Source organism: Quercus lobata, chromosome 9 (assembly GCF_001633185.2).
Source record: "Quercus lobata isolate SW786 chromosome 9, ValleyOak3.0 Primary Assembly, whole genome shotgun sequence".
In the NCBI taxonomy this organism is placed as follows: Eukaryota; Viridiplantae; Streptophyta; class Magnoliopsida; order Fagales; family Fagaceae; genus Quercus; species Quercus lobata.
In genome coordinates, this window is record NC_044912.1 from 1,059,329 (window position 1) to 1,087,061 (window position 27,733).

Here is a 27,733-nt window from a genome sequence, read left to right on the forward strand (position 1 = left end):
GAGAGTAGAAAGGTAGGGAAGGTTCCAGCTTTGATTATATTATGTGTGGAAATTAGTCTGAGCTCTCACGGAAGTGCTACATCTTTCCAGCAGATTCCAGACGCTTCGTAGTCCTGTTCTATTCACAATAATGAGTACTGCATATCAAGTTTTTGAAACAGAATAAACCATAAATGGAGGAGGTTCAAGATTTTTTAAGATCGAACAGAGATTGAATCAGGATCAAATTGTGATAATATCATAATTAATTTAATAATTAATAACCGTAAAAGGAGAAGGTTCAAGATTTTTGAAGGTCGAACCGAAATTGAATCAGGATCAAATCGTGATGATATCATAATTAATTAAATAATTAATTAAAGTCTAAATATAGATATTTTTTTCTCAAAAGCCTAAATATATATATTAAATTTATAAAACTAGTAAAATTGATTAATATATCTGTAAGGACACGATTCCTTTGCGGCCCACTAACATTTTTGGGCTCACACAATAAAGGTCCCTCACAATATGATTTGTAGAGAGTGGGCTTGAAAAGCTAGCCGCTGGTCAAGGGGCGATGCCCGATCATGGCTTTAGAGGAATTCATGTAAAAAAAAGGAGTTGGGCTTGAACATTTAAGCCCTAAGGTGTCGCGCCCTATGGCATGGGTCTCTTCGGAGTTGATCCGAGGACTATTGAGGCCTGATCCCGGTTACTCCACGACGGACTTTCTTCAGTGAAGTCCGGAGTCGTTGAGAGGTTCTTCCTCATGTAGTCTCTCTCTTTTTGAGGTGGGATGGGCTCCCTCTTCAGATTTACTTACTTTCTAATTTTATACTAGCTTGCATTCGTTGTCCTTCGTCCACGTGTAGGGTCAATCTTTACCAAAACTGACATTTGTCCCATCAGTCCAATCCCAGAATTGTTGGGGATGGTTTGATAAAGCTGCAGGGTACGGCTCTGTCAGGCGCTGGGTCTTATCTGGAAGGGTAGTAAGGATAACTTCCCCAAGATATTTTGGATCTCCTTACAAATTCGTCCCTATACCAGTTTTGCCCCTGTATTCCGATGGGATTCTGGATCTGCCGAGGACTAAACTGTCCTTGGCTGCCTCCCAAAAACTGTTTTGGGCTCTGTATTGTAGAGCTTAGGCCACAGCTCTCCTCGGATTGGGCCTTCGGATCTTCTAGGAGCAACTGGGCTTGGCCCTTAAATTATTGGGCCCCACAATATCTATATATGTGAGAGAAATTTAATGATTTTTACACATATATTTAATAATTAAATAAGAAAGTTAATAAAATAAAATAATAACCATGAAAACATTAAAATTTATGATTAATTTTTGAAGTAAAGTTGAATATTTTTGAAGGATTTTAATTATAATTTTTTTTTAATTCCTTGTAAGAGAATGATAATTTAATTAAGTAGAATAAAATTTTGTTAAGTTTTTTTTTATATATAAAAAAATTGCTAAGGGGTTGGACTTCACGGTTCTTGCCACCGGTTTTGAATGAACCGTGCAGTCCAACCCCGGTTTTAGGGGTTCATGGAATTGCCACATATGCCCAGTTCTCTATGCTTAAAAAACCGGATTTCAATCCGGTTCTCGGTTTTTACGGTCCGACCTCCCGGTCTAGTCCAATTTTGAAAACAGTGCTGCAGATTTATAATCCTCTCCCTCTCATTAAGCTTACATATAAGGTGTTGGGATCCGTTTCCCGGATAAAAATATTGTTGACGTAAAGGTCCCTATATTTTTATTTTGGTCTTTACTTTTCTTTTCTTTTTTTACTGTTTTTGTCCCTAAACGAAAAAATGATTCCATTTTAGTCTCTACCGTTACTCACTTAACGAAAATATCCTACGTGATAAATAAAGTATACTGCTAACACATTAAATACTGACGTGGTGATTAAAACAATAAAAAAATTATTTATTATTTAATAAATGACACATCAGCATAAAATAATAATTAAAAAAAGACAAATCAACATCTACATAAACCCTTAATTCTAAAAAAAATTGATTTATTAATTTTAAAGAAAAATAAATTTAAAAAAAAAAACATAATTAGAACCCAAAATACTCGTGAATTTAGATCTTAACATTAACACAAATCCAGAAAATTCAATCACAAGAAGTGTTGCCACTACTTGCTCAAGGCGTAGCTCACCACCTAAGCCTCAACACGCTGCCAAAGATCTCTCTCTCACTTTCACTACTTTCTCGAGGTGCAAGTTATGTGGAAAAAAAGGGCTTGGACAAATCTGTTTGAGTATTTGGGTGAATTTGTGTAGCTAAGATTCTTAAGTTTTGGTCTCTGGGATTCCATGGGTGAGTTTGGATGGAGCTAGTGAATAAAATTGTGGGTAAGAGAAAAATATTACTTTTTGGCTTTGTGTTTGGTAGTTGTGGTGGTCAGCTGGTTTAGGTGGTGGGTGGGGTCAGATTTGTGTTATAGAGAGAAGAGATTTGAAGGAAGGGGGGGGGGGGTACTCAAATTGGTCGGATTTGGGTTTGTGTTTGGTTGTTGTGTTTGCATTTGGGTTTTCTGGGTTTGCTAGAGATGGATTGCTGGATTTGTGTTTGTATTTGTTGAGGGACATTTGTAAGAATCCAGGTAAAAAGAAAGAAAGCCCAATAACAAGAGCAATAAAGAATTGACAAAGCAAATAGCAAAACTGATAGTTTTTAGACCCCTTAAAAAAATTGATTTAACCTAGGTAATTAGCCAAGTTGCTACTTAGTCCAATTTAACAAATTTAGGTTATTACAATAATAAAGATCAAATCATGCAAAGCAGCGGAAAATAAATAACACAAGATATGATCACCCAGGAAACCAAACCGGTAAAAACCTGGGGAGGATTTGACCTAGCTATCCTCAAGGTAAACTTGAATCCACTATCTTGAAAGAATCGAAGTTCATACAATAAGCCTTACAAGCCCTCACGCTCGACTTCTTATTGCTACCAACCAGTAGAACTTACTGACACGACCACGTGCAAGCTCCGAATTCACGGACTCCTTCTTTCTTGGATTCACCACTAGATACAAGCACACCCGCTTGTGTTTTCTTTAAACTTCAATGGCAGCAACTGAGTTGATCATCAAGGTGTAAATAAATCTTCTCCTTGAAAACCCTAAGTTTGTGTAAAGGAAAGCTCCTCTAGATCTCATAAGAGATTTACACAAACCGCAATATGAGCAACACTAAAACGTGGCTAGGGTTTGCTTTTTATACTTAGGACAACTTAGAAACCCTAAAAACGTCTTAAAACAACTAGGGCTGAGTTGGACATTCTGCAGAAAAAACATTTTTGCCCGAGTTTCGATCGATTAAGCCTAAGCTTCAATCAATCGAGCCAGGCCGAAATGCATTAATCTTTTCTGCATTAGCTCGATTCCAACTTTACATTAAATACACAAATTTGAGCAATACTAAAACACTTCTAAATACATTTTTTTGATCATAGTTTGCCAACAATACAAATTAGAGTTCTAAATACATAAATACTAAGTCTTTAGAACCTAACAAACTCCCCATTTGGCAATCCGTGACAAAACACAACTAGAAGCTCAAAGTTTACAAAATAAAAGCCCTTTACAAAAATAATGCTCATAAAAAAAATTCAATCCTAACTACTATCCATCAGTTGCAAGTGTAGACAGCAGCTCAATTGAATTAACCTGTATATTTCCTGAAACACTAAACAAAATGCATAACCGCATGTGTGGAAAAAATACAAGTAAATAAATTAAATTCTTGATTTCAAACAACACACAATAAAGACATATATCAATGAATAACTTATAAATATAAATCAATAAAAGTTTGAAACAAGAAACATATAAGGAACCAAAATAAACAGCACTCCCCCTAACATGAATATCCCATCAAAAACATGGCAAGAGCTAAAAAGATAAAATACAATGTGAAGCACCTAGATACAATCTATACTCCACAAGCTCCAACCAAAGAAATACTCTCCCCCTAAAACCAAAAACTCTACAAAGTACTCCCCCTTTTTGTGACGGAATGCCAAAGGGCAAACAAACTCCATCATCAAAAGGGAGGTGGTCTAAACTGTGTCAACTCTGCACGCAAGGCACGGATCTCATCGAGCATATCCACCAAAATTTGTCCATGAGCCGCTTAAACGGTCAAAACATGATCCAACGTACGTCGAATGTCTGAATCATCCGAAGCAGTCGGTGGAGGAACATCAGCATCAGCAACAGCAGCACCCGATGTCTCAGCAGCATCAGCACCTGTAGAAGAGGGAGGAGGGGGAACAGCACTAGATGACGCACCTCTAGGACGCGAAGGAACAGCTCGCATATGAGCAGCCCTCTGTCTAAGAAAGGTGACACCTATGGGAGCAACGACATAAACAGGCTCACCAGACAGGAAACCATCTAGACCTAAAAAGAGCAAAATCCTATGAATGAAAATAGGATGAATAAGCGCATGCCCTATGGCAAAACTCCTATGAACCTCGTTCAAAGAACGAAGGAACAGATGAGGGAAACTGATCGACGCACCAGAAACAAAAGCATACAAAAACACACATCGCTCTAGAGGGATGGTGTGGAAATGAGAAATAGGCCACAACGAATGACACGCTATCCTAAAGAAAAGATAGGCAGTCTCGATAAGCTCAACGGACGTGATCCAAGGATCAGAACCCCACTGGATAGATGACCCAGTGATGTATGACATAACAACATCTAAAGAAGGCGACTCATCATAGGAATAGTCAGGCTTCCGAACAACCGGAACCCCAAGAGCCTCAGCCACTACCTGAGGGGTAATGGTGAACTCAACACCTCGTATCCAACTCCTAACAAGGGTGTTGGAATCATAGATGTGGCAAAAGAGGTTCGAGAAGAACTCTCTAATCAGGACGGTCGGGGGTGCATGATCTATCTCTAAGAAAGGCAACCAACCTCTAGACTCAAAGTTAGCCCTAATGGCCGGATCAATCTCATCTAAAACCACAGCACGCTCAGCCCAAATCTTATGCTTATTGTTCAAAGTATCAAAGGCCTCTCTGCTCTTATCATTCCGAAACACCTTACTCCTAGAGAGAGACTCAGAGGAAGTGAAAGGGGTCCTATGGGCTCTAGTTTTCCTAGGCATGGTAATAGGATAAGGACCAAAACACAAAGCAAAGGAACAAAAAAAACAAAAAAATACCAAGGGCAGACTGCAAGTTAGCACATAAAAAATATAGAACAAAATCTATATGATGCATGAACAATTTAAATGGCATGATGCATGTCCTAATGCAGTGCAATTAAGTCCAAATAAGTTCAAATGTGTAAAATTGGCTTGAACAAAGAGGTATTAACACAAAAACCCCAAAATTTGGAAAACCACTTGATCAATTTGAAAGATATTGACTAATTGATCATCTTACAAGATAGATTTCAGAAAATAATGACCAATTACATCAATTGAACAAGCCAATTTCATCAATTTAACTCAATTTGAACAAAATCCCTAATTCGGATCAATTACAAACCCTAGAATTTTCAATGTTTCAAAAACCACAAAATTGATCAAATTAAACCACAAGGATCATGATTATAACATCCTAGAACAAAAACCCAATGATCAATTTCACAAAATACGGTTTGTATCATCAAAAACCCCAAAATATGCTAAGTCCGAAAATAACCAATGAAATGCATGAAAAATGCATGAAAACATTAAATAAAATGCAAAAGGAAGGGCATAAGGGTCTTACCGGCCTTGGGAGACAAAAACCTTGCAAAAATTTCGGGGGAAAACGACAAAAAATCCTTAGTGGAGCCTAGCCAAGTCAGAGAAAGAGAGGAAAGTTTGAAAAGTTTTGAAAAAGTCCAATCTGACTTTAAAAAAAAAACATGATTCATGAGTTTCGATCGATCGAAAAACAGCCTCGATCAATCAAAACAGACAGAGACTTTAACAAAACAATTTAAAAAAGTTCGATCGATCGAAAATTAGTTTCGATCGATCGAAACAGTCAGAGGCTCTCTTAAACATATTTAAAAATTTTCGATTGATCAAAAAATAGAATGGATCGATCAAAATGGACAGAGGCTCACTAAATTTGAGGAAAAACACAATTTTTTTTTAAAAAAAAAAAAATTCAGAATCAACTCAAAGCATTGAAATTTAAGAACAAAATGCATGAGTATATGATGATGTGATTTTCAAAAACAAGAATTTTAAGCCCAAATTTCCCAAAAATAAATTTCTTGCATTCTCCATAAATTTTCAAGCAACAAATTAATTTTACACAAAATTCAAAGTATTTGCAAAACTTGGTTGGTCAGACCATAAACACACACAATAACATGTACAAAGTTTAACAAAGAGTAACTCATGTGGTGTGTACAACTAGTAAAAACTTGAGATACATGTGAGGTGATATGTGAATAGTAATCAATCACAAAGTCTACAAAATTCATCACAAAGAATTTAAAAGAGACTATCACCTAAAGAATTACATCATATAACTCCCACATCTCCTAGATCATAAGCTTGCAATCATGTAAGTTTCTTGAATTTATGCCTCATAATATGCACACTAATTTTAAGTCATGTGATTTTGACATCAAGCCTAATAGTACACACCAATTTTAAGTATTAAACAATTTAAATCAAGGCTTCACCTTATGTTCTTTTCGTGCATGTGCTACACTTTCTTGAGCACAAAATCTTATGATATGCACAAAAGTGTTCATGATTGGCTAGTGAACAGTGGTGAGATGGTTATTTATGCCTTTCTCTAAAGGTTCAAGTCCGACAGTCAAAAACATGTGACTTTAAGATTAAGACAGAGTAATCAAAAACCATAAATATCTTTTCTACACAACATGCACTACAAAGTTTTAACTAGTAAAGTGCAATAAGTAAGCTCATCAAAGCTAAACAAGGTACAAACGACATGTTTTGTGAAAATAAATTGACCAACCTTATTCTTCAAAAACCAAGAAGAATAGTACAAAACACAATTTGCTTCCTTTTTCTTTTTCTTTTTTTTTCTTTTTTTTTTATTAAAAAAAACACCTAGAATGAAATGCATGAATGTTATGCAATGCAAATCCTAGAAAAAAAAAACAAAAAACAAAACCAAAGAACCATGATCACAGAGGGTAGAGCAATGAAGCACAAGGACCATGTCAGAAAGAATCAGTTAGTTCGAGTCTTTTGCATCCAAAACCTTTTAGATGCACCATGAGCATTGGAGTTCTTATTCACATGGAAATGATTACCAACTCTAAGATTGGAATAAATGTTTAAACCCTTTTACCAATTCACCAATAAGTATCATAGGATCTTGTGCTTAAGGCACAGGTGCTTTTGATTTGTTTGCTCTCTTTGCAGCTTGCAGCTTATAACAATTTGGACGTATGTGTCCAGACTTTCCACAAAAATGACAAACCCAAGCAAGCTTATCATGTGTCTTGTCCTTAGATAGGGTAGGTTTCTTAAACTTAGACTCATTCAGATCAACCTTAATCTTCCTAGATGATGAAACTTCTATGGATTTGACAACCTCACTCACAGGAGGTTTGACAGTTTCACTCACAGAAGGTTCGGAAGAAAATGTAGGGACAAACTTTGTGGAATGAGGAGCAGACACAAAGATGCTTTCAACATAACATAATCCAGATTTGTCAGAAGAAGACTTTTGAACACTCAGCATTTGATCAAGTTTAGAACTAGCAGATTTAGCAACAGATAAATCAAGTTTCAAAGATTTAACTTTATCAAGCAAAAGCATATTCTCAGTTTTCACATTGTTCAAAAGTTCATTAGCATCATACAGTTTAACAAGCAAATTTTTCTTATCAAACTCAAAAGATTCAATTTTCTTCAGGCCAAGTTCAACATTCATAGCATTCTTTGCAGCACTTTGCAAAGTTTATTATAGGCCTCTTGAAGATCTGCATCTTCAGAGAGTTCCCCATCAGAAGGGTTCTCTTCAACAGATATGCTCTCATTGACTACAGCAGTAGCAGTGAAAGCAATGAAATTTCCATCCTTATCACAATTAGACTCATTATCAGAAACTTCACCATCACTAAGGGTTACAGCCATAGCCTTACCCTTAGACTTCAAATAGGTAGGACATTCAGATTTCATGTGACCATACCCTTGACATCCAAAATACTGAGAACCCAAAGAGTTATTAGAAGATTGACCAACTTTTTCTCTAAGTTTATCATTATTGTTAACTTTAGTGGGATCATGCTTCCTAAAGTTTCTAGGTTCAGCAGTGTTCGTGCCTCTTACCTTTCTGTTACTATTCCTGAGAAAGTTTCTAAAATTCTTGGCAAGGTAAGCAATCTCTGTAGCAGAGAGCTCATCATCAAATCCACCACCTTCAACATCATCAACTGACTTACGAGCCATTGATTTGGATTTGGTAGTTTTGGGTAGATCCAACTCATAAGATTGAAGAGATCCTACAAGTTCATCAACAGGGATGGAGTCCACATCCTTACTTTCAGTAATGATAGTCACCTTGGGTCTAAAGTCTTCAGTTAAAGATCTAAGTATCTTCCTAACAATTTTAGGTTGATCATAGATTTCACCCAAGTTAAAAGCAGAATTAACAATGTCATTCAATTTAGCATAGAATTCATCAAAAGATTCATCATCAGACATCCTAATGCTTTCAAATTTAGAAATCAATTGCTACAATTTATTTATTTTAACAGTGTTTGTGCCTTCATGCACAGTCTGGAGGATATTTCAAGCAGTATGAGTAACCTCAACATTAGAGATTCTCTTAAATTCTTCCATAGAAACAGCGTTAAAGATAGCATTCATAGCCTTGCTCTTTAAACGCAGCTGCTTCTTTTTGAGAAGTTTCCCACTCACTAACAGGAGTAGTGGGCTTCTCCCATCCGTATTCAACGGAGTTCCATACTCTCTCATCAATAGATTTCAGGAATGCTTTCATCTTTACTTTCCAATATGCATAATTATTCCCATCAAAGTGAAGAGGAATAACTAGAGAGTGTTCGTGTTCCATGACAGTAGGGGTCAAGAATCAACTCAGTGATCAAAAGATCAACAACAAAAGAGCAACCTGTTCTGATACCACTTGATAGTTTTTAGACCCCTTAAAACAATTGATTTAACCTAGGTAATTAGCTAAGTTGTTACTTAGTCCAGTTTAACAAATCTAGATTATCATAATAATAAAGATCAAATCATGCAAAGTAGCGGAAAATAAATAACACAAGATATGATCACCCAGGAAACCAAACCAGTAAAAACTTGGGGAGAATTTGACCTAACTATCTTCAAGATAAACTTGAATCCACTATATTGAAAGAATCGAAGTTCATACAATAAGACTTACAAGCCCCCACGCTCGACTTCTTATTGCTACCAACCAGTAGAACTTACTGACATGACCACGTGCAAGCTCCGAATCCACGGACTCCTTCTTTCTTAAATTCACCACCAGATACAAGCACACCCGCTTGTGTTTTCTTTAAACTTCAATGGCAGCAACTAAGTTGATCATCAAGGTGTAGATAAATCTTCTCCTTGAAAACTCTAAGTTTGTGTAAAGGAAAGTTCCTCTAGATTTCATAAGAGATTTACACAAACCACAATATGAGCAACACTAAAACGTGGCTAGGGTTTACCTTTTATACTTAGGACAACTTGGAAACCCTAAAAATGTTTTAAAACAACTAAGACTGAGTTGGAAATTCTACAGAAAAAACATTTTGCCCGAGCTTCGATCGATCGAGCCTAAGCTTTGATCGATCGAGCCAGGCCAAAATGCATTAATCTTTTCTGCATTAGCTCGATTCCAACTTTACATTAAATACACAACTTTGAGCAAGACTAAAACACTTCTAAACACATTGTTTTGATCATAGTTTGCCAACGATACAAATTAGAGTTCTAAATACATAAATACTAAGCCTTTAGAACCTAACAAAAACCATTAGGCCCAAGCGGCAGGAATAATGGATCACAGGCCCAAGAAATAAACAAATGGGTCTTAAAGAGGCAAGTAGGCTCAAAGAAACCCGAAAAGAAAGAAATAGCATCCCATGGGCAGTGTATGAGGTAGAAAAGCGAGAAAGGGCCGCCGCAGGCCCAAGGTAATGCAAATTAAGAAAGTAAGGGGTTTATGGAAGGCCCATAAACCCCAAGGGTGAGAATAATGTTATTGGGTCAGGGAAGCCCAATGAAGTTAGTAAAAAACTCATCGGAGTGTGGAATTAGCAAAAGGGCCGAGGAAGCCCAAAGAAAGCAAACGGGCCAAGGATGCCCAAAGGAAAGTCAAAAGGGACATAGAAGCCCATAAATAAAAGTAAACCAGTAACCATGCCAAGCCACTGAGAGAAGGAATAAATGGCTGGCCTAAAAGAGGCCTAGTAGGATTAAGTTATTACGGCAGAAATAACAGTACGACATTGTAAGAAATGAAGGAAACCAAGGAATGGACCAAAGAAATGTAAAACCCATCATCAGACAAAACCCAGCTCTTGAATGGAGCGGGAAAAACAAAGAACAACCCACATAAGAGGTCAAAAAACATGGTCGGCGAGCCTCTAGACCACGGCAAATAGATGGGCAGCAGGCAAGTTTTAGACACATATGGAATGAAGGCACGCGCAAGGCCCGGGCACCACCAGCCTGTACCCAGTCAATACAGAGCATGGTGAGGTGGGGGGGTCAGAGGATTAGAGGGCATGGTTTGATGGTGGGGAGAGGGGAAAATCTATTTTTATTGTTCCGGCTCAGGCCCTTTCGGGAAGGTGTCCTGCTGGGATAGCTTACTACCCAAAATAGGCAAGCTGAGTTGGAATCATTAGGTGCATACCATGAGGGATAGGGAGAGAGAAATAACTCAGACCGTGGCAGAAGGGTGCCACGGCAGACTAGCAAACAAAATACACTTTCTTGTTTGGCGATGGGAGGACGACACACAGGCAGAACAGTGATGGTCGGCCAGTACACCCAAACCAGACAAAGGAAGTTAAGGGTCAAAATAGTAAAATCGGGTCACGGCAGGCTCTATAAAAGGAGGGTCTTGCCGTGAACAAAAAGGGGAGGAGAACGGAACTCAGAGAAAGAAATAGAAAACTTAAAAGAAATAGCAAAGAAAACAAAGTGAAAAGAAAGAAAGAAATAGTGAGAATTAGAAAGATGGGCATGCACCGGTAGATTAATCCTTTCTCTCCCTTATGAAATCCAGCCCTCTATATGAAAAAACTCGAAAACATCTACGCAGAAAACCACTCAGACCCGTTTCCCTCAGAGCTGTTAACCTCTACGGCAGGACTCTTTCCTGAGAGATTGACTACTTTGAGGAGGGACGTTCTCCCCTTTGTGGTTCTGCTCCCACGGATTGAATTTCCGGTCGAATTCATCTAGTATTCCGATTAACCCATGATTATAAATATTTGATGTTCTCTATTATTCTTTTTCTTTCTCTTCCGTAAAAAGAAAACAAATAGTATTATTATTGTAATTGATGTTAAGGGCTATTTGGTCAATTCTCCATTAAAGTGGCTAGATATTTTCTGTTTGTTTTATTATTATTATGTCTGTCTGCCACAATTTTTCTGAAACAGTTTCGCCTGCCGTGAGCACGTCCCTGGCAAATTTGGCCTAATTTGCGCACAAGCCGAACCAACTTAAGCTGAAGCTGGGCCGGTCCTGACTCTTTTATCCAGAAAATTTTGGGTTTAGTGCAGCAGGAGGCAGCCCAACACCACTAGCATAGCCCACCCCACCCCCTTACAGTATTATTATTGGAGTTTGGGATTGCTAGAATGTTGGGATTGCTGGATTGTTGGGTTTATGTTTGCATTTACACCTTTATTTTTTTTGTGTTTGGTTGACAAGAAAGGTCAGTTGCCAGATTTGTGTTTGTGTTTGGTTGACAAGAAATGGCAAGAACATGCTAGAAAATTTGGGTGCATGTTCTTATATTTAAATCTGGATTTGTGTTCTTTTTGTTGAAGATGAACCCAGATCTAAATTTATGTATTTTTTGAATTTTAATTCTTTTTTTTTTCTTTTTTTTGTTAAAATTGATAAATTAATTTTTTTTTAAAATTAAATGCTAATGTGGCATTTTTAATATTATTTTATTTACCATGTCAATATGTAGTGTGCCAATAGTACACACCGTCTGCCACATAAGATATTTCCATTAAATAAGTAACGGTAGAAACTAAAATGGAACCCTTTTTTTTATTTAGGGTCTAAAAGAAGTAAAATAAAAAAGTAAGAACTAAAATAGAAATAAGGTCAAAATATATAAGAACCAAAAATGCATTTACATTAATATTGTTTCATACTCATTTTCTAATCACAATGTCTATATTTTACACATTATATTCACATTTTCTAAGAATATTATCTCTCCCTTTTTTTTAGAAATAAAATTGACTGTGTACTATATAATATATATTAGTGAGTGTGAGCAATTATCAAAAAAATATATTAGTGAGTGTGAGTTAATCAATGTCTTTTTTTCCTCTGCAACATGTTGTGGGGATGAATTTGGATCCTTACAGTATGGCTTTCTCGCGTATGGGTTTTGCAAGTGCTCTAAACTTGCTTTACAGAACCTTACTTTTGGCCCATGGATAAGCTAAAAAAATTATGCCTATTGAGCTATTCTAGGTCTCCAAATCACAAGATTCACCACAATTTTTATACAGGCTTAGGCCATATAAGTGTTAAAAGAAAGAAAAAAAAATGGTCACAATTATACTTGGACTTGCCTTATCTTGGGCTTCAAAAAAAATGGGCTTTGACGAAAGGTATCAAAGTTGATCACTTCTTGTTTGTTGTATACCCGTATGTTGTATTGCGTGAAAAAAAATAAATAAATAAATAAACCTCATTTGACGTTTAATTACTATTTGGCCAACAAAGAAAAAGTATTGTTATTATTATTATTTTTTTTTTAGAAACTAAAGTATTGTTAATTTTTAGTGTTAATATATGAGGTCCCCCTTTCAACCCTTTCAGAATTGTAAAATGAAAGTTTAGAGTAAACAACCAATTGAACTATAAAACTTTTAACCAATGCAAAGTAATTAGAAGTATACAAATTAAATAAGATCTTTAGTCCAACAATAAGAGAGTAATTAATATTCGAATTTTTTATAAATAAAAAAATTAATTAATTGTGCAAATTCATCATAAATGATAGGATGTTTATACTTTGTATGAAAAACTATGAAAACTTGTAATCATCATCCTAATTATAACAAAACTTGTGATTGGGGTAGCAATTATAAATTTTGGCAAGTTTGAGATATAAAGTATAAATATTCTCACAGTTTATGGTTAATTTGTGTAATTTCTAACTAACACTAAATATTTTTAGTCAATATTTATTATTTATTTTCACATAGGCATGCTATTTTTTTTAGAGAGAGTTTCAACTTATGACAATTGTTTTTAATGGTAGCTCTTTATCATCAAACCAAAGACACCAATTGGTTTTTTGTGTAGGCGAGGATCAAACTGCAAATATCTTATTCAACGATACGAGATTTTACTAGTTGAATTAACTACAATCCACAATTGGCATGCTACCTAGATGTGAAAGTATAATTAAACAAGAGCTTTTGTTGGGATGTTACCTATTTTACTATAAGTTTCTTACATATTGATAAGATAGTTTGTGACATTAGACACGTCAACCATTAAATAAAGGAATGCCATGTCAAACTTCTTCCTAATTGGTCTTTTATTTCTTTTTTATTTTAAAAATATTGTCATTGCTTCATCTCTGAGTTCAAATAGATCAACTGAGTCAAGTGTCCTCCATTGTGCCAATCTCCTCCCTACATTGGAAGTATGAATGGCAATAGGGCAGGGCTGAGCGGATCAGGTGGCCCATCCATGCATGGTCCTCTATTTGGGGTTGGGGTAGGAAAAACTTGCGTGAAATAGTATTAGAACAAGTTACAATTAAGGCCGGTTGGAGGTTTTTTGTTATTCCTATTGCGGTGGCTTTAACATTAAAGAGGTAGATATGAAATATGGATAATTATGAGAAACAAGTCAAAGTGACTAAACACATCCCTTCCCTATCACTTTTTTGGGACGAGCAAAATCCGTACAAGACAAAGCAGAGGAGGAGAAGTCAAGCTAGATTGGAGAATTTTTGTCATCCCCGACTAAAAATCTTATTCGGGCTAAGCACAAAATTAGGTTAAAAAATAGAAAAAATCACCAAAAAGAAAAAACGGATTAAATTACATAATTAAATCTTATTGACTCTAGGAAACATGCATCTTAAAACTAATGAGACCTTATTTTGACTTTTAAATTGAAAATTATAACACAAATTTTTATATAAATATATATATATATATATATATATTTATATAATTTAACTAACAGATGTCTAAATAAAAGAATATGCTCAAAAAGTAGAGTTGATTCTCATCTAATTCCCTTTTAGCTCACCAAATTTTACGTGATTTTATTATTAGTCTTGATGATCTTTACTAGTCAAGTCATTCTACTTTCCGAACTTCTTATAGTCTGATTTCTAATGGTTCCTATGTTCAAGAAAAGTCTGCACTATCCGATCTACATCTCTAGCGCTTCCTCTGTTCAAGAAAAGTTTGCACTATCTGCTCTACGTCACCGCAGTAGCTGGTGGTCGCATTGAAGATAAACACTAAAAAGAAGGCATGGCCGCAAGGGGATGAGGAAGATTTGATTGTGATCAAGTTGCAGTCTTGAGTCTACCATTCCATGCCAATTTCACTGACAAAATGGACCAACAAGCAAGCAAACAATGCAAGAGAAGATGGGTTGATGTGGTTTTGACCACCACAGCCAAAACTGAGCCAACTGTACCCTATTTGTGTGGTCCCCCTTCTAGCTGATTCACCATATGGGCAATGGCAGTCTATCCTAGCTAGTGATACATGCAGCTTGCCATAATTAGTGCAGGACTCATGGGAAGGAGACTACACAAATACAATGAACTTTGTTCAGTGAGATTATCCCAGTTGCTGATCAGAAAGAGAAAAGAAGTGAGATAACCTCGAGCTAGCAGAATGTGATCAAACTAAAAGACCACTTTATAAGATTTTAGGAATGAAAAGTGAAACTATTAAATAACTGGGAGTTCTGCAATAGAAATTGGTCAGCCTCGATCTTTCTGCTGTCATTAAACCCTTGGGAACGTATGCTTTTTTCTTGTGTTCTTGGCATGTTGCGTAGAAAACCTTCTCACTGACAGAACATCCTTCATGAACTGTACCATAGTGTAGATGTCAACATGCTTGCATAGCAAGTCATATGGGATTTCATGAATAAAAATCTCACTTTGAGTGTTTTACCAATTGCAACTTGTCACACGTTTTTTTCTTTTTCGTATACATAACTAAATTTTAATTTGGAAAAAAAGAAGTTGAGCGCAGGGCATACTGCAATTAGTGACGCATCAAGTGAAACACTCAGGTTGAAACATAGGATTTTTATTTGGATTTCTCTGTGTTCACGTTGTAATTCAATTGATTTAGGTGAAATGTAAGTATATGTAGGAAGAGGATGCCTCAAGAGTCGAATAATCAGTTCGGAATCATGCCTCATGGAACAAAGGGTTCTGGTTTTTATTTTTTATTTTTTTCATGCCCTTCCCCCTTGGACCAAACTCACCCATCCAGAAAAAGAAAATTTTTTATCTATCAACATTAATTAGGGCACCTGTCTCTTTCTCTGTCAAAAATGGGACCATCCATTCTTCCAAATTGTTGTTGTTGACATGCTTGAAATATATATAGGCTGGTATTAAGAATTCAACCATAAAAAAGAGATAAGAAGGGATTAGTTTTGGAGTTTTCTAGTCTTAGAGACAGAAAGTGCAATAATTGAGACCTTGCTTCCTTACTGGCATCAGTATATATACTGGCTCCCTCCTTATGATACCCACACCACACTAAATGCAAAGAAATTGCCTAAAGGAAAAGAATATTTCTGTTCAAGTTGCATGCTGGCTGCTGGCTTATAGGAACATGTCCACTTCATTAATTCTCAAAGAAGATAATATCCTTGTGAATCTGTATAATCTGATCTTACAGCCTATTTCTTTCCATATATGTTGGTTATTACTGACATTTTATTGTCTTAATGCCCTTCATTTTATTCTTGCAAGAGAATGATATGACCTCTTTTTGTTGCCTGCATCCAGTAAATTTGGGATATTTTCACATCATTTAGAGAGAGATATGTGCTTGTTCTTTAAAAGCATTCAAGAAATACCTCAGATCTATTGCAGGTAAAAGCTAAAGAAGAATAGAGCCATATAATTGATCATAATAACAAAACATTCAAATATTCTGTAGTATCAATTGCATTGTAGAGCTCAAGAAGGTGGAGAAGAAGAAAAGATGAAAATACGATGTGATGTATGTGAGAAAGTAGAGGCAGAGGTGCTATGTTGTGCAGATGAGGCGGTACTGTGCAGGGAATGCGACAGGAAGGTGCATGCAGCTCACAAGCTGTCACAAAAGCATGAGAGTGTCCTCCTCAAACAACCATCATCATCCTCATCTTTCTCCTCTTCAAATGTGCAGCTCCCTCCATGTGATTTGTGCCAGGTATGCATATTGCGGCCCTCAGGAAGATTTCAATTTCAAAGATATTATATTAACTTGTACATGCATCCATACTATTACCAAGCTATACACACAATACACAGAAAATCTAAGGCTAAAGAATGCCTACAGTTTTGATGCCCCAAGGATCTACTGCCAGTTAACTTTTGTTTAGTCCACAACTTGAAAACTAAGGTTAGATCACATCTTTAATGGATATGGATAGCTCATAAAACTGATGCTGCAGCGGTCTGGCTACTTTAACATTTAATAACTGTTGATCTGCTGCTACTTGGTTAATTTGTGTAGTGTCACCCATATTTAACATATTTGAGATTGTATTCTAAATTTCTGATCATCATCAGGCCAAGTTTAACACGACTAGCACATGACATTAAATAGTATCTAGGAGTCCTTCATATTATTAATGGGCAAACTATGGACCTACTTTATGAGGGTGTAAGTAGCATCACTCCTAGAGCATGGAAGAATTTCTCTTATGGGATGGTCTTACTCTTGACTATTCTGTTAAACTACAATTATTGCTTATATTCCTTTAGTTCTCTGTCTGGCATCTTGTAGTGCCCTGTCCAGATACAGAGTAGCTCAACAGACTCATGCATAGAATTTTGAATTATTCATGCAGGAGAGAAATGGTTATTTGTTCTGCTTGGAGGATAGAGCATTACTGTGCACAAACTGTGATGTTTCAACCCACATGGGAAGCCTCCATGCATCATCACACCAACGGTTTCTGAATTCTGGCATCCAAGTCACTCTTCACTCTTCAATTGACAACAACAACAACAACACAGGCTTCAATAGCAGAAATTCAAGCTTGCCAATGCCAGAAACTTCTTTCAATTTCCTTGCCGACAATGAGAGCAGGACAGCAATGACAATGGAAGTTGAAGCTGGATCCACAGTCCACAGAAACTAGAGCTACCTTCTCGGGTGAAACTCACTTGGCAACCGAACCTAGTTGGTCATTGGATGAGATATTTGACCCAAATAATTTTAATTACAATGATTTTTCAGAAGTTGGATCATCTAGGATAAGCAGTCAATAAAATTCCAATTTGTTGTGCAGTAAGTAACTAAAGATTCATATCCACATAACATTAAAGACAAATAAAACAACAAATGTGCTCTCAAAACACACAAGAATATATCTAGTACGGTAAGATCTTTATGTCCTTGTCTTCGTAGGAGAGGAGTTAAAATTCATTATATACACAATCACTCACAAAAGAGAGCTCTTTATTTTCCGTTTCATTTTTTTAGTATTTTGCATGAGAAATATATATAGCGCTCATAGCTTTTAATATATTTTTGGAGTACTGAAGCTCATTTGTCCTCTTGAGTGAATTGAAAATAATAATAAAAAAATTCCTCGAAATACATTTCCTAGACATGTGTTTGAAAAGAAAGTCTTGATTCATAAAAATATTTTTCTTTTTCAAAGGTATATTTTAATATTTAGCATAGTTACAATAATGAGATGAAGGCCGCATAACCATGAACATGACATCTCATAAAGGGAATCATATACACAATCTAGATCAATCTATCATTTGTTATATATGTAATATGGTTTGAGTTAATTTTTTACCCCGAAAGAAATAGATTGGTTTAAGTTTTGTTACATTGGCCGTGTCTGTCCACGCTTACCAATCCTAATTTCTGCCTTCTCTTTTTATTTGGAGCATTATTTGAGTTTGACCACCAATACGTCCTTAACCAATCTATGTCAAATGTCAGTCTAGGAGTTTTAAAAGAGGTATATAATGAGTGACACAGGCGATGCATTGCACGTTGACGTTGTGGCCGCATCCCTTGGGCAACAGAAAATGCAACTGTCACGCTTACCATACTGTCAAGCTTTTGGGCCTTAGGACCCTCCTTTTCCATTTTAGTGACTGATTTGGTCATACCCGCTATGATTATGGTGACCTCTAGTTCGAAAATCCAATAATTTCTTGGTGATTTTTTCTATATCAATGATGCCTATGATATTGATGATATATGTTGTTTGCTTCACTGGAATCACTAAGACATTACCATTGACAATCCTTAAAGTATTCGATCACTGTCTGAGATTGCATTTTATGACTTCTTTGTTAAGTTGTCTGGACTTTGGGGAATGGGAGGAAAGTCAAGAGTAGGTTTTAGCTTCTTTTCGTACATAACAAAGATAAAACAAGAAAAAGGAAAATGAAAATGATGGAACTTAACTATTCTACTAGACTCTGTAGGTGTTGGATCTCTTCTCTTCATGAGCACAAATATATTGTCTGTGCCATATTAACTACAGGACAGGAGGTTAATAATTAGTAATGCAGTGGTGCTATACAGCATACACCACATCCACATGCATTGCGTCACATGCATATACAGTGAAAACAGTCACGTTTGCTTTATGACATATAGCATGCATATGTAATTGATCCACACCCATCTTTAAGGTCTAACTAGATACCATTAATTTGTACACAAGTGAACAAACACATAGACAAATTCAATGACCAATTGGATCAAGAAAATAAATATACCGTGGATTTGCCTCTGCTGATGGAGAAAACTAGAACTGCATCATACCTGATTTATAACCCATGCCCACCACACAAATTGAGTTTTGAAGGTGACATCTATTCTTAGTTCTTACTCAACATTAATTAAAGAGGTGATTCCTTTTGAACAAGTTACATCAATCTTCCAAGTCATTGAAAAGGAATGAATAGTCCAATGAACCGAGCATCAGATCTTAAAAGCATTATTCCAATATTTGATTCAAATGAGATGACTTTATCATAGCTGTTCTCTAAAATATTTGAGTTTCTATATATATTTCCTTTTTTTATTTTCTCTTTTCAATTTTTCTCAAAACGAGTGGAAACTTCCCATCCTCAATTCCCGCCCTTCCCATGTGTTGAATCAGAAAATTTTCCTTTTATAAAGAAGTACCATTGGGCCATAAAGACTGGTGTTCACACGTTTTATAATACTTTAATGTAATCTTCTTGTTTGGCATTACTGTGAATTTAGTAATAATCTCCGATGGCTGACTAATTTCAATTTTCCCTAAAACTTTGTATTACCATATTACTAGTTCTAAATAAGATTCTTTATAATTTTATTTCTTTGGCTTTTATTATTATATATGTTGTTCTAATTTTGTCTTCTTCTTTATGCTTCCTTTGGGGCCAATTCAACTTGAGATCACACTATTGCTTTGCTAAATTAAAGCATGCACCTTCAAATTAAATTCCTTCCTTGAAACAAGAAGCAAGCAACATGAACTCACTCACATTAAGATGTAATAAAAATGAAAAATTGAGTTGAAAGTACAAAACCAGTAACGGTCACTCACTCCTATTATAAACAATATAACTTCTTGATCGGAGCTCATTCCTTGGGCACCATGCTTGTATCTATACATGTTGTAAATGGGTTTTGAAAACCACAAGGCCTACTTTGTTCATTATCTTTATTAGTCACAAGATCCCCCAGTTTATGCTGCTTAGCAAAATCACAGAGCTTACCATTGAAGAGCCAGCTGTCTACTGGTACTGGTACCGGGACTTGTGGTTGGTGGAGATCATCTTCTTCAAACACAACCCAAACTTTGCTTATTTTGGTCTCCAGTGCGCATGAGAAAAGAGTTGATGACAAACTAATATCACTTTTGTTCTCAATATTCTTTTTGCCTTCTTTTGCTGTAGTTGGCAGTACCCTGGGCTTGATTGATTTTGATAGACAGTCCAAGATAGGAGGAGGTGTACTTGAACAAGTCTTGCTCAATACAGAGCCACACGAAGCTGGTGCTGGTGGTTGATTAATTTGTGGACAGTCCAAGCATTGTTCCAATGCCATAACATGGTCCATGGTGATGATTTGAACCGAAGGGTATTCCAAGTTCTTATTTTCAATAATCCTTTTGCAATTCTCATACAAATGATAAAGCTCTTGACTTTGATGAGAAGCTCTCCTGAGTATGTCACAGGCTAAAGCCCTGGCAGGCCTTGTTAAATCAAAGAACATATTAACAAGAGCTGCGATGCCTTCACAAAATGTGAGGTAAACTTGAAAGCTCTCTTTCAAGGTGTTACTCATAGCTGCTTGAGCCAAGTTATCTGAAGGCAAAATATCAAATGGAGAACAATCTAAGACTCTATCTATCAGTAGTTGACATTTAGGCAATTTACGAAATACCATGTCAATGGACTTATCTTCGTAGCATCGAAACTCCAAGCCTTGATAAGTGGACGTAACAGCTGGTTCAAGTCTGCCAGCTTGGTTAATGAGCCACCCCATCCTCTCTCCCAGATAGGCTGAATATTTATGTAGAAAACAAAGTGAAGGGTCAGAATTATTACTACTTTTGGAAAACCAACGGGTAGTCATGATTTGGAGATGGCCAGATACATGAGCAGCGCGTAGCTGTTGCTCAAAGCAGCGGTTGCCTCCACGTAGGAGGCGATGAATGAGCACAAGTGTCTTGAGGGCCACCAGACGGTCCTTGGTTTTGCAAAGACGACGAGAAATTCGTTCAGCCAAAAAAGGAATGGATCCAGGAGAGTTTGACACAAGGAAGAGGATCTCATGCATGTGCTTGTCATCGATGGGGCCATTATCATGCCCAGTGGCACGCAGGACTGCAATCTCTATGTTGGAGAAGCCATTCTCGTGATAATTGTAATTGTATATCATGGCCTTGCCTATTGATGCATGATCCTTTACTGAGCCAAGGGCTGTCCTCAGCTTTTCTTGCATGTCTACCCGCATTTCTCTATGTTAAGATGAGTTTTTTTTAGTTTCGAAATGGGAGCAATTTTTGTGTGTAGAAACAAAGCTGGCCTAACAAGAGAACACATATATAAAACGGGGAGGTGGAGAGAGAGAGAGAGAGAGAGATATTGAAAATTGAAGACTGAAGAGGAATGAGGAATCAAATCTTGTATTTTAAATTAAAACATGACCTGAGTGCTCTCGAGTCAGACTCTACTCCATAAAACAAAAGAGACATTATGCTCAAAGAATGTTCCTATTAAATAAATATATTTTTTCCCATACTCCGTGGCCCAACAACTATCATTATTCTATGTTACACAGGAGTAATTCACATTCAAGTCAACGGGGACTGTAGAAATGAACTTATTAAGTTATTATTACCGTTGAGTGATTTAAAAGAAACACTTTGGATTAAATTGATCACCCAACTGCGTTGATTTGGGTAACAAACGAACCAACACGCAAACATTTCAATCAGGTGCAGATAGGAGATTCATTTTGATCTCACAGGAAGGGAGAGACGGAATATAGTTAGCTATTAATTAGGATTTTTTTATGTCAAGTTCTACCAAGCATTATATGTGCTTTCTTCGAACTTCCGCAATATCAAATATATTGTCCTTTTATGATCTTTGGCAAGCATTACTTCAATTTCGAACCAAGGTAAAATGTACTTACACAAAGGTTGGATTAAAATATCAATTTCATGGAGTATTAATTTGTGCAAACTCTAGCAGAGTCATTGATATTATTAAGATTGGCTTTGGATCTAACGGATCTCTTAAAAGGGCCCACTCATTGCACAATTCATTTTTGCGCACCCCCTCCCCAAAAAAAAAAAAAAGTTAATTGTACAGAAGTTCGATAACATGGACTGCAGCATTTTGTACGATGAAGCAAATAAACATATAAAGCCAATAAGTCCTTCCATACTTAAATGAGGGAAAATGGCGGCCCCAACATTAAGCTAAATAAGAATTGATTGAGAAATGAGACTCTTTGTTATTGTTATTTTTTTTCAAATATACAAAAGAATGAAGAAAAGGAACTTTAATTCGGTCACTGGCCACACCACTAAAAGCCTTGGATTCTCTTTATACTCATCTAATTGTGTTCATCCAACATTTCCACTTCTTAAAGGGTGACTTGACTTGATGGTAATGCATATGAAAAATTAAACACAAAAAGTTAGGGTGGGTGTGGGGGGACTAAAAGAGAGAGGGAATAACAAAGAGTGCCTTAGAAGGCTTTATTTCTAAACTTTCTTGGATATGAATAAACAAACAAATTAAAGAGTCAACGAGGGAAAAGCTAATTGTGGTGGGGGTAAAAAGAACCTCATTCTTTAGGAATAGGATTCTTCTGCATCAAACTCTCTGCCCATTCGCAACATCACAACATAAACAACGTTTTTGACCTTGGAAAGTTTTTCTTTCTTCTCATCCACAGGTTCTTTCATAATCATGCAACTTTTTCTTTCCTCCTGTAGGGGAGGTTGAAACCCCTACTCAACTAGGGAAGAAAGTGGTAAATAGAAGTAAAAAGGGCCTTTAATTTGTCATATTCTATACTAGCAGTTATCCAAAATGTTTGTGCTATGACTAATACTTAGAGTCGTCATTAACAACAACAAAAAACCACTATTATGTCCCATACAAAAGTACAAACAGATTAGGAAAAGATGTCATATTTGATCATGGGAATTTATTACTTCACTGACTGATGTAGAGAAGCTGACTCGTGTAGCATAAAACAAAACCAGGGAAAAAAAAAATCATTCAAGAAAGAATATATTTGCTAGCAGCAGTATATCATATATATATATATATATATATATACACACACACACGGTTTTGCTTGGCAAGAATAAATAATCATACCATTGGGCCAACTACGATGTATGTATCAAAAAGTAATCTCGATGCTTCCTGAGACCTGTCAGCTTCTGTTTTGGGGAGATGATTATACATTGTAGTTGATATTCTCTTGCTCTAGTTGGACAATTCCTTCAAATGCCAAGTTGCTGTGCAACCCATTAAAGCATACGTGAGTATTAATTTTAAAGCAGCTAAGTACAAGAGATGGAATACTAACTAATCTAATCCTCTATTAAGAAAAAACAAAAAAAAAACAACTCTAATCCTCTCTAGAACCCTATATTAGAGTCAAATGATTTTATTAAGCATTTTTTAAGTTTGATTTTTATTTTTAAAATGTGGTATAGATTGTAGACGAGCAGGTATGAGAACAAATGTGCAAGAGAAAACAAAATTATTAAAATAAACTTTCCTTGCTATAGATTCCATAGCCTTTTTTTTTTTTTGGGGGGGGGGGGGGGGGGGGGGGGGGGGGGGGGGGGGGGGGGGGTGGTTGTTGGGGGGAAGGTTTGCCAACTTGTGATAGCCTTTTCCTTGTTTCAGATAATAATTAATAAATGAAAATACCAATAAAATGCTAGATGGACCAAATTCGGACAGCAGGCCAATTAAAGATTCTTTATCATGGACATTCTTAATTAGAAACATGATTGTTAGTATCTATCAAATAAAAAGAAAAAAAAAATTAAATATCTTGTGCATGGATTAAGGATGCTCATGAACCATGTAATAGACGCATGTGACCCTTTTTTTTTTTAAAAAAAAAAAAGGTTTAATCTCTAAAATTTGGATACAAATTTTAATTTAGTCCATGAAATTTATGAGGTTCTTTTTTTATCCTCAAAAATTTTAAAACGTGAAAATGAATTTGTTTCACCAAATGACTAACAGACTAAGAACCAGAAAGAGAAGGGGAGGGAGGATGCAGCTAAAGCTAAAGCTCAGTTCGGGGGAAAAAATTCTAACTGAATCACAGATCTAATATAAGCCACATTTAGATGAAAATGAAAAAAATCCATGGTGAGAATAGAACTGATTGGTTACGATTGCATAACATACCACATTTACAAGTAAACGTTTTCGGTTCTCCAAGTGCATGATAAGTTACTCGTCTTTTAACTCTTTATATTGCTACAAGTAAAATCCACTAACATCAGGAAAAATATTACATTCACCTCTCTGTACCATTAATTTTTAAATTAAAGTTAATAGAACTGATGATTACTGGATGTAACACTAGCAAAGAAGATTGGAGGTGTGCAAATAGCACCATCCAAAAACCAACACAAGAGTGAAAATAACCTTCCTCAGAACTTGATACAGTTAACTAAATCTGAATGATGCCTAGCTACGTCCAACCTTTCAGTCTCAATGTGCCATGTAGATTGTCAGACTGGAAAGGATTTGGTCACATAGGTTTACCCCCCCCCCCCCCCCCCTCTTTTGGGTAGTTCTGGCTGCTGTCTATGAGTTTTATAAATTTGGAACCACACCATAAATGATAAAATGATACCATGGCAACCCCTTTTCTGAGTCCTGCAGCATCTCTAAAATCATACTGCATTAGAAGGAAGCTGCAAACAAGAAGAGAGAAGACACACGCACACACATGCACACGCACATAATGCAATGGTAATCAGACGCAATACTTAAAACTGCCAAGTTTCAAAATTTTTTCTTCTTTTTTTCTTTTGAAATCAAAAGGCATCCTTTCTTGTCTTCAATATAATAGACTCCAGCCTCATTATATGGAAACAGTAAATGGTGCTCTGGAATTTTAGCAACAAGACCAGTTTTGCAGAGTGATTGTATTGGCCTGAAGAGGATTAGAATTGAAGAATTATACCTAACAATGCAATTAGCATCCACAAACTCCTACTTGAGAGGCTTCAAACCCTACACACCACATTTGATCAGGAAACTAGAAGAGAACTAACACAGCAGTATATTTGGTGCAACATGGGAAGAAAAAAATAATCAGCTAAACCTGAAGATTCCAGATGTATACTAGTAATCAGAAAATGTTTGGCACAAACTTCAGAACATTTTATTTTTTTGATAGATAATTATAATTCAATTAAAAGCACAAAAAAAGGCGCCACCCTAGTACACAAGGAGTATACACTGGAATACAAGAGGAGAAGAGAAAACAAAACAATACAAAATCAACATCTGCAATGCAAATATATATATAGACCAACATCAGATGTCCAAAGAAGTGTGTGTGTCTGAACAGAAATTTTATCCAGTCATATTTTCTCAGAAGGCTCCACAACAAGTCTGGCCTGAAGTTGACTATCAACCATGGGCAGAAGTTTTTTACTAAAGGATCACCTTCATCCTTCCAGAGAGGAGTCCAGGGTTTTATCCTTCTGTTTCTGAGGTTAGTATTGTGGGTGTTACCAAACAAAAAAAAAAAGTATTGTGAGTAGTGTGCTTTGGTCATCTTGGTTTGCGGCTTGTCTTTTTTAGTCCTGAGCACTTGTTTGTACCTTAATTCTTCTTTCTTTGGAAAAATAAAGTTATCTTTGGAGAGTATCAGTAAAGGCATGACCCATTTTTAAGTTCCAGTACTTGTTTAGTTTATCATGTATACCCCTTCTTATGCTTCTAGGAAAACCAGTGAGACATTCATGGAGAAAGTAGTGGCTTAAATATTATGAAAAAAGGAGGTAATAAGCCAAGCATCTTGTAGTTCAATGGCATTGCCCGAGTCTCCCAAATTAGGAGAACCTACCTTCAAATACCCCTTCCCCAGTTATTGTAAGACAAAAAGAAAAGGAGGTAATAAATTATGGACATGGCCCTCCAATTCCAAGGGACTCATCTATTTATACCATGTCTTTCACAGAGAATCCTCACATCATTTATTTACAGTTGATAACAATTATCAAAAGCATAGTTCCTGGAAAAGGACTTGGTTGCATTGACAGAATCTTATATTTTAAGTTTCCTTAAGAAACTAATTACATATCTTTGTTTCCTGATCAAAATTGTAAACATAAATGACATAGGCTATTACAGAAAGTTGATGTGAAAAATGCATTTGTACAAGTAGGTGATTTCAACTTTACGGGCTTCAGGCAATTAGATGATGAGGGCCAAAACAGCGTGCATTACAACAGACATCTAAAGCATGCATATGGTTTAGAGCATTAGGATTAACGGGCTTCCAACTCATTTTCTGATATCATTTTGTCAATGCCAAAGATAAATGAAAAATATTAGTGAGCAGTCTTTGCCAATATGTAACTCGTAACTACTACTACAGTACTAACTAAGACAAGACAAAAATATATTAAATTTTGCAGTTGTGTGAAAGGAAGAATATCATGAGGGTGAAATTGAAGAAATCCTATTTGTTTTGTTTAGAAGTAGAAGAAGGTGGTTGGTTACCTTGGAAGCCCTGAGTTGGTTGACAGCCATTCGAAGAGAATCATGAGATAGTATTAAGCGAGAGAGGGCACCGGTGCTTAAACCAACATATTTGGCTGCTTCCGAAACAGAACCATCCACTGCCAAAATTAAATCCAGGAGAGCTTGCATTCCCTGTTTGTAACAAAGATAAAGATGATTGTTTTGTAATTTGTTTCAAAATGGGTAACAAACAAAAATAAATAATAGAACGAACCAAAAGGAACTTGGGGTTATTGGGCCCAATCTGGGGGCCAGAAGATCTGAGAGTGGACTTGAGAGGAAGAATGGCAAGGAGGTCAGGAGGAGGTGAATAGGTGTGAATATCGACAGTGTTTCTGACATGAAGAGCTAAGAGAGTGCGGAGGCGAGCTAAAGCAGAAGCGCGGTTCATATGCTGAGATCGATCCTCAACAGCCTGGGCTATAAGACCAGTAGGTATGTGCTTCACCCTCACCGCTGACTCCCGCTTGTTGCGGTGTTGACCACCTGGACCCGATGCCTTGAATGTGTCCATCTCGCACTCTCTCATCAGTTCTTGCTCTGTCATTTCCAGGTATTCTCTACCACCCTTCTTCTTCCTCTTCTCATTATTCTCATTACTACTGCTGCTGCTATATCCTTGACCCAAATTCAAGCTGAAGCTGCTGCTGCTGCTTCTTGTTATTCTTACTAGTGCCAGTGGTGGCACTGGAGTTAGAATTAAAATTTTGGGTTTGGGTTTGGGTGATGATAAATACAAAGAGGAGGCCTTGGCAATGGCAGTAGTATTATTATTATAAAAGCATCTCATCAAACCATTACCAGCAACACACCATCTCCATACCAATTCACTTCCCATCCTCTCTCTCTCTCTCTTTCTCTCTTTCTGCGACCAAACCAATCGCCCGCTATTGAAAGCTTCCCCCAAATATCTCTTCCTTTCGTGCTCTCTCTCTCTCTCTCTCTCTATGGGCCTAGCCCATAACTCTGTAGGCCCAATTCAACTTTCTGGCCCTCCTCGTCCGGTCACACCATACCATTTTATTTTATTTTATTTGAGTTCTCAAT

At 36.5% G+C, this 27,733-nt stretch overlaps 2 protein-coding genes and 1 pseudogene across 8 annotated transcripts; 1 reads left to right on the plus strand and 2 right to left on the minus strand.

Moving 5' to 3' along the window:
- Positions 1-16,394: 16,394 nt before the first annotated feature.
- Positions 16,395-17,671, plus strand: LOC115959974 (annotated as a pseudogene).
- Positions 17,672-19,879: 2,208 nt separating this feature from the next.
- LOC115960416 (putative clathrin assembly protein At1g33340) lies at positions 19,880-22,525 on the minus strand. Its single transcript, XM_031079307.1, has one exon. The coding sequence runs from the start codon at positions 21,384-21,386 to the stop codon at positions 20,007-20,009; it is 1,380 nt and encodes a 459-aa protein (XP_030935167.1). The 5' UTR covers positions 21,387-22,525; the 3' UTR covers positions 19,880-20,006.
- A 444-nt stretch (positions 22,526-22,969) lies between these two features.
- On the minus strand, positions 22,970-27,579 carry LOC115960417. Of its 7 annotated transcripts, none has more exons than XM_031079310.1 (4): positions 26,901-27,579; positions 26,666-26,818; positions 25,116-25,165; positions 22,970-23,415 (listed from the first exon to the last, which is right to left on the minus strand). In XM_031079310.1, the coding sequence occupies exons 1-3, from the start codon at positions 27,522-27,524 to the stop codon at positions 25,145-25,147; spliced, it is 798 nt and encodes a 265-aa protein (XP_030935170.1). In that variant the 5' UTR covers positions 27,525-27,579; the 3' UTR covers positions 22,970-23,415; positions 25,116-25,144. The 7 variants fall into 7 exon arrangements, with proteins under 7 accessions (XP_030935170.1, XP_030935174.1, XP_030935168.1 ...); XM_031079313.1 differs by lacking the exon at positions 22,970-23,415 and adding an exon at positions 24,745-24,805; XM_031079311.1 differs by lacking the exon at positions 22,970-23,415 and adding an exon at positions 24,757-24,816.
- Positions 27,580-27,733: the final 154 nt, after the last annotated feature.